We start from the raw sequence: 12,917 nt of genomic DNA on the forward strand, positions 1-12,917 counted from the left end.
CTCCTCCCTGCTCATGCTCTCTCCATTATCTCTATCTCTTTCTCTCAAATAAGTAAATAAATGATCTTTACAAAATAAAAATAAAATAAATAAAAAGCCATTTGTTTTCCACCATTTTCATATAGAAACTCTGGTCTTACCCTAATCTCTCGCCATCATAAGCAAGGGATTTTGCGAATCTTTGTTATATTTACTTTTTTATTGTACTACACTAGCTTTGTAGTAGTAGTCAGAGAGGAGGCTGAAATATGAGAAAATGACTAAAGAAGCTGAAGATTTCAGACAAGCTGGATTCAAATTTGTGTCACATTGATTTTATTCATGAATTGTAACATCTCTTTGAAAATAACATCCATTTTTATTTTATCTTTTGTTCCCAGATGCTCTTTTATTAAAATACTCTAAAAAATCAGAATTATGGACAGCCCAAGAAACTATTGTATATTTGGGGGACTACCTGAATGTGAAGAAGAAAGGCAGACAAAGAAATGCTTTTTGGGTTCATCATCTTCATCAAGAAGAAACTCTGGGGAGGTATTTCTTTAAAACATCTATACCACTAATGTAAAATGGGCTACTTATGCCTTTTTGCTAATTAATCATTTATGAGATTTTGAAAGGGCTGGAAAAGTTGTCCACATTGTATATTTTCAGATTCCTACTTCCTCCTCCTCCTCATTAATTAATAGCAAGTTACCACACACTGACCAACATTATTCAGCCATTTTACATAGACGTACATGATGTCAAACCTCTCAGGGAGACATTGTTACTCTCATTGTAAAGATAAGAAAAATGGAGTTTCTGGCCATATGGCAGAACAGAGAGCCTCAAACACTCCCACTAAAAATGCTGGCAAGAAGTCTAGTTCAACTATGGAAACCATTTATACGTAAATAAATGAGCCTGCAAAAAAGGTAGGAAAATTCTGTGAGGCTAGGGATGAAGACTATCCAGGGATATGGGTGCATAAGCCCTTACGACATCACTATAGAAGTTTTGAGTGGGGTGGGATGAGATGGCATTGACATCTGTAATATGAAGTTACACATGTAAGGGAGTGAGTTTAGAGACCATCCAGATAAAGCAGGGATGCAGGAATGGCTACATACTGAAGGAAAAAGCTATCTTAAAACAAACAAACAAACAAACAAACAAACAGGGATTCCTGGGTGGCTCAGCGGTTTAGCACTGCCTTCAGCCCAGGGTGTAATCCTGGAGTCCTGGGATCGAGTCCCATATGTTTCTGCCTCTCTCTCTCTCTGTCTCTCATGAATATATAAAGAAAATCTTAAAAAAAAAAAAAAAAAAAAAAAGCACAACACCTCTGAGTGCCTGGGTGGCTCAGTTGATTAAGTGTCTGACTCTTGATTTAGGCTCAGGTCATGCTCTCAGAGTTGTGAGATCAAGCCCTGCATTAGTCTCCCCATTCAAGAGGGAGTCTGCTTGAGATTTTTCTCTCCCTCTGCCCCTCCACCTGCCTGCACTCTCTCTCACTATCAAATAAATAAATAAATCTTTTAAAAAATTCTAAAAACACCCCACTGAGGTAAACACTTGAAAAATTTTTTGTTTGGCCTTAGTTCTTGATGACAACTTCAAGCAAAAGCTCACCTGAAAAGGTTAGTCACCTCAGGTGGTCCCCATTGTGTTTGAGGCCTAATTTTACATCATCTGTGTATTTAAAAAGATCTGTAAAGCCAGAATTTTAAGGTGGACCCTGTTATTTATCCAAATCTAAATAATGTAAGAAATAAATAGGAAGAGAGGGAATGAGAGACAGTGAGAAATTGGGTGATTTTTAAATAGTGGAAGTTTATTTCTTGAAAAGGTTGTTGATGATGATAATAATAATAGAAACATGTAAATATAGTTACCAAGTATTTAAGTGCCAAGCCTTATTTTATTTATTTTTATTTTTATGTTTTAAAATATTTTATTTATTTATTCATGAGAGACACACTGAGAGAGAGAGAGGCACAGAGACACCGGCATAGAGAGAAGCAGGCTCCATGCAAGGAGCCTGATGTGGGACTCGATCCCGGGTCTCCAGGATCATGCCCTGGGCCAAAGGCAGCGCTAAACTATGCTGAGCCACCCGGGCCGCCCATAATTTATATACTAGTTTAATTAATCATCACAAAACACTATGAGATAAATATTATTATCCCCACTGTACAGAAGAAGGAACTGAGGCACAAAGATGTTAAGTTACTTGCCCCATATCACATATCCAGGTGATGAAGCCATGTGTTATAGATTGAATGATTTTTCTAAGATTTTATTTATTAGAGAGAGAGAACGCGAGCAGGGGTAGAGGCAGAGAGAGAAGCAGGCTCCCCACTGAGCAGGGAGCCCAATGTGGGGCTCAATCCCAGAACTCTGAGATCATGACTTAAGCTGAAGGCAGACATCCAACCAACTGAGCCACCCAGGGACCCGAAATGATTTTTTAATAGTTCTGTACTGTAGTCTCAAATTCATATGTTGAAGTCCTACCCCCTAGTACTCAGAGTGTGATCTTATTGAAATAGAGTCATTGCAGATATCATTAGTTAAGATGAGGTCATGCTTGAGTTAGGTGGGCCCCTCATCCACTATGACTGGTGTTCTTATAAAAGGAGACTTGGAGATAGACATGCACAAGGAGGATGCATGTAACATTGTAGCTGTGTTGCCACAAGGCAGGAACCAACAAAAGCCAGGAGAGAGGATTGGAAAACATCCTTCCCTAGTGGCTTCAGATGGAACATGACCCTGCTGACATTTTGATCTTGAATTTCTATGCTCCAGAACTGTGAGGGAATCAGTTTCTTTTGTTTAATCACTCAATTTATGGCACTTGGTTATAGCAGCCCTAAGAAACTAATACAGCAGGATGCATCATAGGAGAAGCTGAGTTGGAAAATTAAAGAGAGCATACAAAATGTGGAAGATGGATTGAGAGGGTCCAACGTATGTCTGATCAGAAAGAAATAACAGAGCAAATAGAGAAGAATTACTGTTTGAATAGATAATATATGATAATTTCCCAAAATTGTCAAAACACATTAATCTTTGAGTACAGGAATCACAGTGAATCCTAAATAGGATAGAGAAGGAAGGAAGGAAGGAAGAAACTAGGAAGGAAGGAGGAAAGAAAAGAAAAGAGGGCAGGCAATCAAAAATCCACTTCTAGCTACATAGTAATAAAACTTCAGAACACCAAGGATAAAGATCTTATAATAATCTTAAAAGCTGTCAAAGAAAAAAGAGTTTACAAATAACAAATCCTTACTAAAGAAAATGATCCCCACAAAATGGCATAAGATGCCAGAAAGAATGAGCCTCTGTTCCCAGATTAATGATCCTGTACCTAGCCCTGGAGGTCCTCTGATAGAATATTTGGGAAGTGCTCCAGTACCGGGGTTTGCTCAGAGTTCTGAACTGATTCAAAGTTATTGCAGGCCCAGGGTCTGCCCGTAGTAGAAATGCTTGCAGCACAGGACCCCCGTTGTGACAACTGCTCCTCTACTGGCTGCTTTCGGATGCCATAGAGGTTCCTCCTCTGTCAGATTTCCTTTTTTTTTTTATTTTTTTTAAAGATTTTATTTATTTATTTATTTATTTATTTATTTATTTATTTATTATTTGTTTGTTTGCTTATTTTCCAGAGAGATAGCTCAAGCAGGGAGAGGGGTAGAGAGGGGGAGAGAGAGAGAGAGAATCTCAGACAGACTCTGCACTGAGTGCAGAGCCCATCACTGGCCTCAATCTCATGACCCTGAGATCAAGACCTGAGCCAAAACCAAGAGCTGGACATTCTGGAGAGAGTTTTCTCTAGTTGAAGTCTATAACTAACAATTCTCTTTGATTTTTGGAGGTCGATCTAGACACATGCAAATTCCTTGTAAATTGACACTAGCTTACAGCAAAATATAAACTATGGTAAGGTGTGACAGTTACTGTTTTGCTCCTTTCAGCACCTAATCATTGACTGCCTCATATCTTGTTTCCAGCTATGCATAAGTCCTTGAAATATACAAATATTTCACACTTCCTTTAAAACACTCAGGACTGGCACAGTGCTACACACATAATAGGTGATGATGGAAACAAGTATTTGTAACGAAGTAATCACATAAGGAAAGGATAAAGGAAGGCTTCAGATTGATTAATTGACCTGTGTATGGCCACATTGCAGGTAGTAAAAGACCTGGTTGCAGAGTCTGCACTTTCCAGGGTCCATCCTGGCTCTCTTGGCTTACCAAGGAAGTCTGACAAACTGCTACAGTACGTGGACACTCTCTCTATAATCAGTATCATCCTTAGTCAGTGTATCAGACAGTACTCTTCAGAAAAAAGAACCAAGAAGATGTATATACATATAGACAGAGAGGTATTGTCAGGAATTGGTTTGCATGGATAGAGGCCAGAAAATCTCAAGATCTACAGCTGGCAAGCTGGAGACCCAGGAGAGCTAATGGTATAGTTTCAGGACAAAGGCCAGCAGGCTCAAGACGCAGGAAGAACTGATGTTTCAGTTCAAGTCCAAAAGTAGGAAAAGACCAGTGTCCCAGCTCAAAGGCAGTTTAGCAAGAGGAATTCTCTCTAACTTGGGAGAAGGTCAGTCTTTTTGTTCTACTTTTGTCCTTCAACTGATTGGATTAAGCCCACTCAAATTAGGGAGGGAGACCTGCTTTACTCAGTCTATTGATTTAAATGTGAAATTCATCCAAAAACACCCTCACAAAAACATGCAGAATAATGGTTGATCAAATATTTGGGCACACTGTAGTCAAGATGGCACATACAATTAACCATCACCGTCAGCCAACATGAATTATGTTCTGTTGTTCAGGAGGGCCTTACGAAATTATTTGAGTCCTGAGATAAGTCAAGATAACGAATATTGACTGTCTAAGGTAGAGAAAGAGTAACATCTTTCAAGCATTTTTGCATATCTCCTCTGGTCTCCACTCTCATTACTCTGTGATAAGATCACTTTTGCATTTCTTTTGTGTGTTTTTTTTTTCTCTGGTCATAGATATGTTGGGAAAGAATATAAGGAGCAGAAGGGACTCTGGCACCACTTCACTGATGTGGAACGGCAAATGACCGCCCAGCACTATGTGACAGAATTTAACAAGAGACTTTATGAACAAAATATTCCAACACAGATATTCTATATCCCATCCACGGTATTGCTGGTAAGATTGAAGAGAGCTAGGGTTTGGTTAAGTGGGCCTCTAAGTATATATTAGGTTAGATTTTTGGTAAAATCCAATAAACTTGGGATGCCTGGGATGCCTGAGCATTGGGATGCTCCATGGTTGAGCACCTGCCTTTGGCTCAGGGCGTGATGGGTCCTGGAATTGAGTCCCGCATCGAGCTCCCCACAGGGAGCCTGCTTCTCCTGCTGCCTATGTTCTGCCTCTCTTTCTGTGTCTCTCATGAATAAATAAATAAAATCTTTTTTAAAAATCCAATAAACTCAGTTACCAGAATCCTTCACCTACTTCATCTGCTTCATCTACTTCGAGAAATATGTAAGAACCATGACCTTCTACACCCTGAATACATCATTTGGATCTTCCAAGTCACTCTTTTAATTCTGGTATCTGGTCCCACATGGTCAAGTTAGAGATTTTAGCGTCCTTTCTCTGTGTACTGTCTGTACTTTCAAAGAGAGAAGAAGGACCCTAAAGATTTTATGAAGTGCAAATTATCCCAACATGATGCATGAATTCCCTGTTTTACATCTGTTAGTCCCTATCCCTGGCAACAAAGTAATTACTAAGTAATTACTTTAGCTTAAACACTTTTATGTAGAAAAAATAATTATTCCCTTTTCCCTTTCAATTAATTCCAATTGTTAGGAAGTTCTTAGATTTAGCCCAAATCTCTCTTCCTCTGATTTCTACCTATGAATTACAGCTCCGCCTTGTGGGGTCATTGAGACCAATCTGTTTTTAACTATATAAAAGCAACCATCCATCTCCACAGACTGTTCTCTCTTTTTTTTTTTTTTTTTTTTTTTTTTTTTTTTTTTTGTTCTCTTTTTTGGATTAAGAATACCCTGCCTCCCAAATAGATTGGATCCTTAGCTCATTCACACCTAAAAGATACATATTATTTTACTTTGGCCAAAGACATTTTTAGACTCATATTTTATTACTTCCAATAATAGCTATCATTCACTTTCTTTGTGTCAAGCACTATACCAGGCATTTAGCACATTAACTCTAACCTTTGAAACAACTGCAAAATAGATCATACACACAAATGCTTGAGATGATATTCCAGCCCAGCATTCCAATGCATGATCTATCTACATGTCCTGACGAGCTAGCTCCCTAGGGTAGGTCACTTCATGGCCTCATTTTTAAGTGAGCATTTTAATAAAAGAATAATAATAATTTTAGGTTCTATTATATGCCACATAAAGTGTTAAGCACTTTACATGGATTTTTCTAATTTAATTCTTTTAACAGGGATCCCTGGGTGGCGCAGCGGTTTGGCGCCTGCCTTTGGCCCAGGGCGCGATCCTGGGGACCCGGGATCGAATCCCACATCGGGCTCCCGGTGCATGGAGCCTGCTTCTCCCTCTGCCTGTGTCTCTGCGCCTCTCTCTCTCTCTGTGACTATCATAAATAAATAAAAAAATTAAAAAAAAATACATTTAATTCTTTTAACAATGGTATAAGGTAGCTGTTATTTTAATACCTGCTTTACAAATGAGCAAACCAAAATCTCCAGAAGTAGTAGAGCTCCCAAGTGGCAAAGTGAGGTCTACCCAACCCCAAAGCCAGAGGCTTTCGTAGCCATAATGGTACATTGTCTTCCGTTTCTATTTTTCAGATTTTGGAAGGCAAGACAATAAAGGGATGTATCAGTGTGGAACCTTACATACTGGGGGAATTTGTAAAATTATCGAATAACACAAAAGTGGTTAAAACAGAATACAAAGCCACAGAATATGGCTTGGCTTATGGCCATTTTTCCTACGAGTTTTCTAATCATAGAGATGTTGTAGTCGATTTACAAGGTATGTGAAATTAAGATTTATTTTTTATGTTAATGCTATTCATATTAAATGTGAGGTCTTGTAACTAGCTCTTTCCAGTCATTATATAATAGACTGTTCGTTCAATGCCTAGACTACTATTTGTAATTAAATTAATTGATTTTACTGTATGTAGCAAATGATGTCTGGAAAAAAAGCTTCTGCAAGTGTCTACAGGGTCACATAATCAGTAAGAAAACCTGGCTCATATTCTACTGAGCTTAATTCTAGAGCAAATCATGAGGGACCCTGGGTGGCTCAGCGGTTTAGCGTCTGTCTTCAGCCCAGGGCATGATCTGGAGTCCTGGGATCAAGTCCCACATCAGGCTTCCTTCATGGAACCTGCTTCTCCCTCTGCCTATGTTTGTGTGTCCCTCTGTCTCTCATGAATAAATAAATAAAATCTTTAAAAAGAAATTCTAGTGCAAATCCACAGTGACTTTTTAAAATTTCACCTGTGTGTTTGAGTAATGTAGGTTTTTTAATATTGCATGTTTTGATATGTGAAAATCTTTCCACCCTTTCTTTTCTTCAACACTTTACCTTTATTACAAGTGTGATATTCATTATAGAATAGAAAATTGTGTGTACTTAAATCTGACTTTAAAAATTTTTTTTGCATTTATATTTTAATTTTATTTCAGTTCATCTAGTGTTTTATTTCTCAGAATTATTAGCCGATACTCTTCACTTCATTTAAATGATAAATGAGGTTTATTATCATTATTTTTAGTAATGATACTATGACCATCCCCCAAGATCTTCTCTATCCTCTTCCATAGCATTTATCATCACTCTGTTGTATTATATAGTTTGCTTACCTATATTGCTTATTAATCTGTCCCACTTTACTAGAATGTTAGCTCAGTAAGTATAGTGATTTTTTACTCACTTGTTCATTGTTAAATCCTCAGTACTCAAAACAGTGTCTTGTAGTATGTATGCTCAGTAAATATTTGTTAAACAGATGAACTAATGAGTTAGACACTAAAGCAACTTACGAATCATGAAAGAAATATTTGATATATTGTGACTTTAGTAATTAAACCAAGTGCATTTTATTGCTCTCTAATTCCTTGAAAACTGGTGGTCTAGGTATGTCATATTTGACAAATTTAATTACCTAATATTCAGTTTCCCTTCTTAAACCAAAAATTGGAATACGCAAGACAAATCCCTTAACAGAAACTTATCAAACATTAACCTCAATATGACTGAGTTATTAAAGTACCTCTTTAAGTATATACATTTTCATTTTTCTGAACTACTTCACTGACATTTATAGAGGATTTAATTCTCAGACATGTTTATTTCTCTTTTAGGCTGGGTGACTGGTAATGGAAAAGGGGTCATCTATCTGACAGATCCCCAGATTCACTCTGTCGATCAGAATGATGTCTCTACCAATTTTGGAAAGAAAGGAATTTTTTACTTTTTTAAGCACCAGCACGTGGAATGTAATGAAATATGCCATCGTCTTTCTCTGACAAGACCTTCAGTTGAGAAACCAAATAAATCATAGATTATGTGGCACGGTAATGGGATGAGCTTGGCGCTCCACACCAGTGTCAAGTCCTCCTCTCCTTGCAGGCACACACGGTATGGCATAGCCTGGTCTCCTTGGGCATAGTCAGGGCCTTGAACTAGTTCTGGCTAATAATTTGTGAGATGAATGTGTATCAACTTCAGGCCCATTTAATTGCCAGGGCATGGACTCCTGGATAGCTCAGCGGTTGAGCATCTGCCTTTGGCTCAGGGCATGATCCTGGAGTTCCGGGATAGAGTCCCACATCAGGCTTCCTGCATGGAGCCTGCTTCTCCCTCTGTCTGTGTCTCTGCCTCTCTCTCTGTGTGTGTCACTCATGAATAAATAAATAAAATCTCTAAAGAAAAAAATAATTGTGAGTGCAAGATGCCGTGGAGTTGCTTTCATCCTGCCACAATTGCCAAGAATATATGGAGGATATAGCTGCTTATCAGTGTAAGTCCTGCAGTGAGGGCAACATGGTAGAGGCCTCCACTGACCCATCATGGACACAAAACAGATAAGAAATAAACTCTTATGGCTTAAGCCATTGAGATTTGGAGGTTTTCTTCACTGTCTATCAGCACTGATACTATGAGTGTTTTCTTACTCATTCAGGAGTTCTCTGTATGTATAAAAGAATTCAGGATATTGTGATATGAATTTCAGTTTTCTTCTGTTTGTCTTCTGACATGTGACTTCGTATGAAACTTTTTTTCCATGCAGTATTTATTTTATACAGTTGAATTCTTTAGTCTTGTATTTATTTTATGGCTTCTAGGTTATATGTTGTATGTAAATCCTCCCTGCCATGGGTTTTCTTTATTCTTAATCCTACCATATTTTCTTCTAGTACATTTGCATTTGGAAAAGGTACAAGGGAAGAATGGTATATTTTAACAGCCATGATAGTCCACTCCTTGCATCACACAGATCTGTTTCTTCACAAAGATTTTGGGAGCAGCTCATCCATGATCTTGCTAAAAGGAACTTACAGAAATGATATTGGTGAGGTATTCCCTTACTGAGGTTAGTTTTTAGGAATGCAATTGGTGTTCACTCTCCCTCTACTATTAATTACTTAATTTCCCTCATTCTTTTTTTTTAAGATTTTATTTATTTATTAATGAGAGAGGGAGAGGCAGAACACAGACAAAGGGAGAAGCAGGCTCCATGCAGAGAGCCCGATGCAGGACTTGATCCCAGGACCCCAAGATCACACCCTGGGCCAAAGGCAGGGGCTAAACCACTGAGCCACCCAGGGATCCCAATTTCCCTCATTCTTAAGTATTACTTCAGCAAGTCTTAGTGGCTTACCTGGTGGTATGACTCAGACCTACAGACATGAGGTTTCTGTCTACTTGATAGTTAGAGCTTTCTCTAACTAGAGTTTGGAGTTACTGTACAAGTCTGTCCACAATTGCATTTGGGGCAAGTGAGAACCTTTATGGAGCTCCTCCTGGGGGGTTGGGAGTGTAGTTGACTGATATACCAACTTCCACCCCTCTGGACCCACCACTGTGTTCAAACGAAGTCATGCTCCCCGGGGTGCTCTCAGCCAGTGACTCAGCAAGACCAGGAAACCAGGCTAAGAATATTCTGAACAGGTGACCATCCACACAGTCTTCACGGTGGCCTGATCACAGCCTTCTTAATGCTGTGCTGTCGTCTGAGACTCTTCCTGCCCAGTCCTCCTTTGCCCTCTCCTTTCACAGGTACCACACCTGCATACCCCTGTTCCCACCACATAGCCTTTAGAGTCATTTCTCCCAATAAATATCTTATTTGTCTAATATCTTTTTGGTATCTGCTTCCAGAACAACCCAAACCAACACAAGTTTATTAAAGAAATGGAAAAAAACTTCATCCTGATAACAAATTAAAAAGGGAAAATCATACCATCTCAAAAGATGCAAGAAAGGTCATTTAATAAAATGAAAACCAATTCTTGGTGAAAAGCTCTTTGCAAACCAAGCATAAAGGAAAGCTTTCTAAATCTAATAATGGGACTTTTTTAGTTCTTTTAAAGCAATAATATAATTAACAGTGAAACATTTAACTTTTTACATTTGAGAAAAGGAACAAGACACATTTGCTCACTATCCAAACTCTAGTCAACATTTGTGAAAAAATTAAAAATATGTATATTGGTGTCTGACCCTGGTTTCTGGCACAGAGCTCCTAAAAGCCTTGTAATTCCCTAAGTGATAGGAGCACTAGGAGCATTTCTTGTTCTAATATTTGGTCTCTGACTCCAGTCCTGACAGAGAACTCCTAAACCCCTTGAAATTTCCTGAGTAATAAGAGTATCATTTGTTTTCACGAGGCAACTCTTGATGAGCTCCTAGATAACTTCTGGATAAGGACTGGTCACCAGAAAGACCAAGCGATGATTAGAAACTTAAAACTTCCAACTTCAACTCCAATTCTCCTAGAAGTGGAGAGGGACTAGCAGTTGAGTTAATAATTAATCATGCTTACATGCTGAAGCCCCTGTAAAAAATCCCTGAAGTTTGGGAGAGCTGCCAGGGTGGGAGAGTTTGGGAGAGCTGCCAGGGTGCTGACCTACCTGGAGGTCCTGGGAAGGCGATGCTGCTGCAGAGGGAAGGGAAGCCCTATGGCATTACCACCGCCTACACCCTGCCCTACACATCTCTTCCACCTGAGGTTCATCTATATCTTTCCTCATATCCTCTTATAATAATCCAGTGAATAACTGTTTCCCTGAGTTCTGCGAGTCAGTCTAGCATAGTATCAAACCTAAGGAGGGGATCATGAGAATCCCAGTTGGGAGCCATTCAGTAAGAAATACAGGGAACACCCAGGACCTACAATTAGTGCCTGAAGTGGGGGAGTCTTGTGAGACTGAGCCTTTAGCCTCTGGGATCTGATACTAATTCCAGGTAGAGAGTCTTAGACACAAATTAAATTAGAGAACATCCAGCTGGTATCAGAGAATTAATTGGTGTGGGAAGAAAACCCCACACATCTGGTTTCAGAAGTATTGTGAATGTGGTGTTATTGTATGTGAGCAAAGGAGAAATACAAAGGGGTTCCCCCCCCAAAAACATACTAGAGGAATTCCAGCTAATAAACACAGAAAAAATGATAGAATTAGGAAATTACCAAACATCCCTTAATGAAATAATGGACCTGGGCAAAAATCATTGATAACTGCTAATACTATTAGGAGAATAGTTGATGAGGCACTTTACAATGGAAGAATCAGGCTGATGCTACTCACACCTCAGTCAATTGTATCACCAAAAGTGGGACAATAAATCAATGATAAAATAACACTTTGGGCATAGTTCGGGATTTTTAGTGTTTACTGAGTGTTAGATAAAATTAGTGAAGTGGTATCTTAAAATAACACTAAAGCCAAAAAAAAAAAAAAAAAGTGAAAGTGGAAGTAAGAAAAACTTGATTCTTTCTTGATAATATTGAACCAGGGATAAGGGTACAAGGAGATACATTATATTAGTCTTTCTCCTTTTGTATTTATTTTTAAATGTCCACAATTTTTTCAAATCAGAAGGTCAGAGAAAGGAAGAAATACCAAGGATAATCATCCAAAGAATGGGTAAAAAATAGAGATGATGAATACTATGATGTGTATCAAATAAGCTAATCAGAAAAGAATATAAGAAGTGTCAATGATGTAAAGTCCAACAAAAAATCAAGAAGAAATAGAGTATGTACTAGGTGAGGTCCTGAGGATAATGAAGAGAGATGGCTGACAGCAAAAACAAGCCCTTGATTGACAGAGTGCCCTTTTGGATATTGTCGAATAGAGATCAGCAAACTATGGCCCCTGAGCCAAATCCCATCACCACCATTCCAGGTTCTATTGCAACAGGGCCACACTCACTCAGTTACATATTATCTGTGGCTGATTTTGTGTTACAGTGGCAGAGTTGAGCAGTTGTGTCAGATACTGTGTCCTTCAAAGTCAAAAATATTCACTACCTGGGCCTTTACAGGAAAGGTTTGTTAACTCTTGTTGTAGAAGATGAAATCAGGAATGAAGGTCAGGATGTCTAAATTTGCAAAGAAATATGGGTGTCTCTACCAACAGAAAAGAAAAGGAGGTAACAACAATGGATGAAGAAATTGGAAATTGGAGGCAATAAAGAAGGTTGATGAAAAGCATGTGTCAGAGCACCCTTTTCTTTGTAAAGTTGAAAGCCCAGCTACCTGTTGAATGAAATGAGGCTAGCAACGTCAAGGCTTTGAGAGGAGGGAAGGTTATGAAACACTACATATCTCTGTATCATGAAGAGCAGAAATAGCATCACTGAGGGGAATTTACAGAACATTACCTTTTAAAAATCTCTTTCAATTGTT

At 38.6% G+C, this 12,917-nt stretch overlaps 1 protein-coding gene across 16 annotated transcripts in view; it reads left to right on the plus strand.

Moving 5' to 3' along the window:
• Positions 1–8,944, plus strand: part of ALPK1 (alpha kinase 1) — a 134,659-nt gene extending 125,715 nt beyond the window's left edge. For all 16 annotated transcript variants that reach the window (XM_072810406.1, XM_072810405.1, XM_072810408.1 and 13 more), the window contains 4 exons: positions 381–534; positions 5,027–5,189; positions 6,841–7,027; positions 8,368–8,944. In XM_072810406.1, the coding sequence (XP_072666507.1) occupies positions 381–534; positions 5,027–5,189; positions 6,841–7,027; positions 8,368–8,567 (704 nt within the window). In that variant the 3' untranslated portion in view covers positions 8,568–8,944. The remainder of the gene's footprint in view (positions 1–380; positions 535–5,026; positions 5,190–6,840; positions 7,028–8,367) is intronic.
• The last annotated feature ends 3,973 nt before the right edge of the window (positions 8,945–12,917 follow it).

Source organism: Canis lupus, chromosome 33, assembly GCF_048164855.1.
Source record: "Canis lupus baileyi chromosome 33, mCanLup2.hap1, whole genome shotgun sequence".
Taxonomy (NCBI): Eukaryota; Metazoa; Chordata; class Mammalia; order Carnivora; family Canidae; genus Canis; species Canis lupus.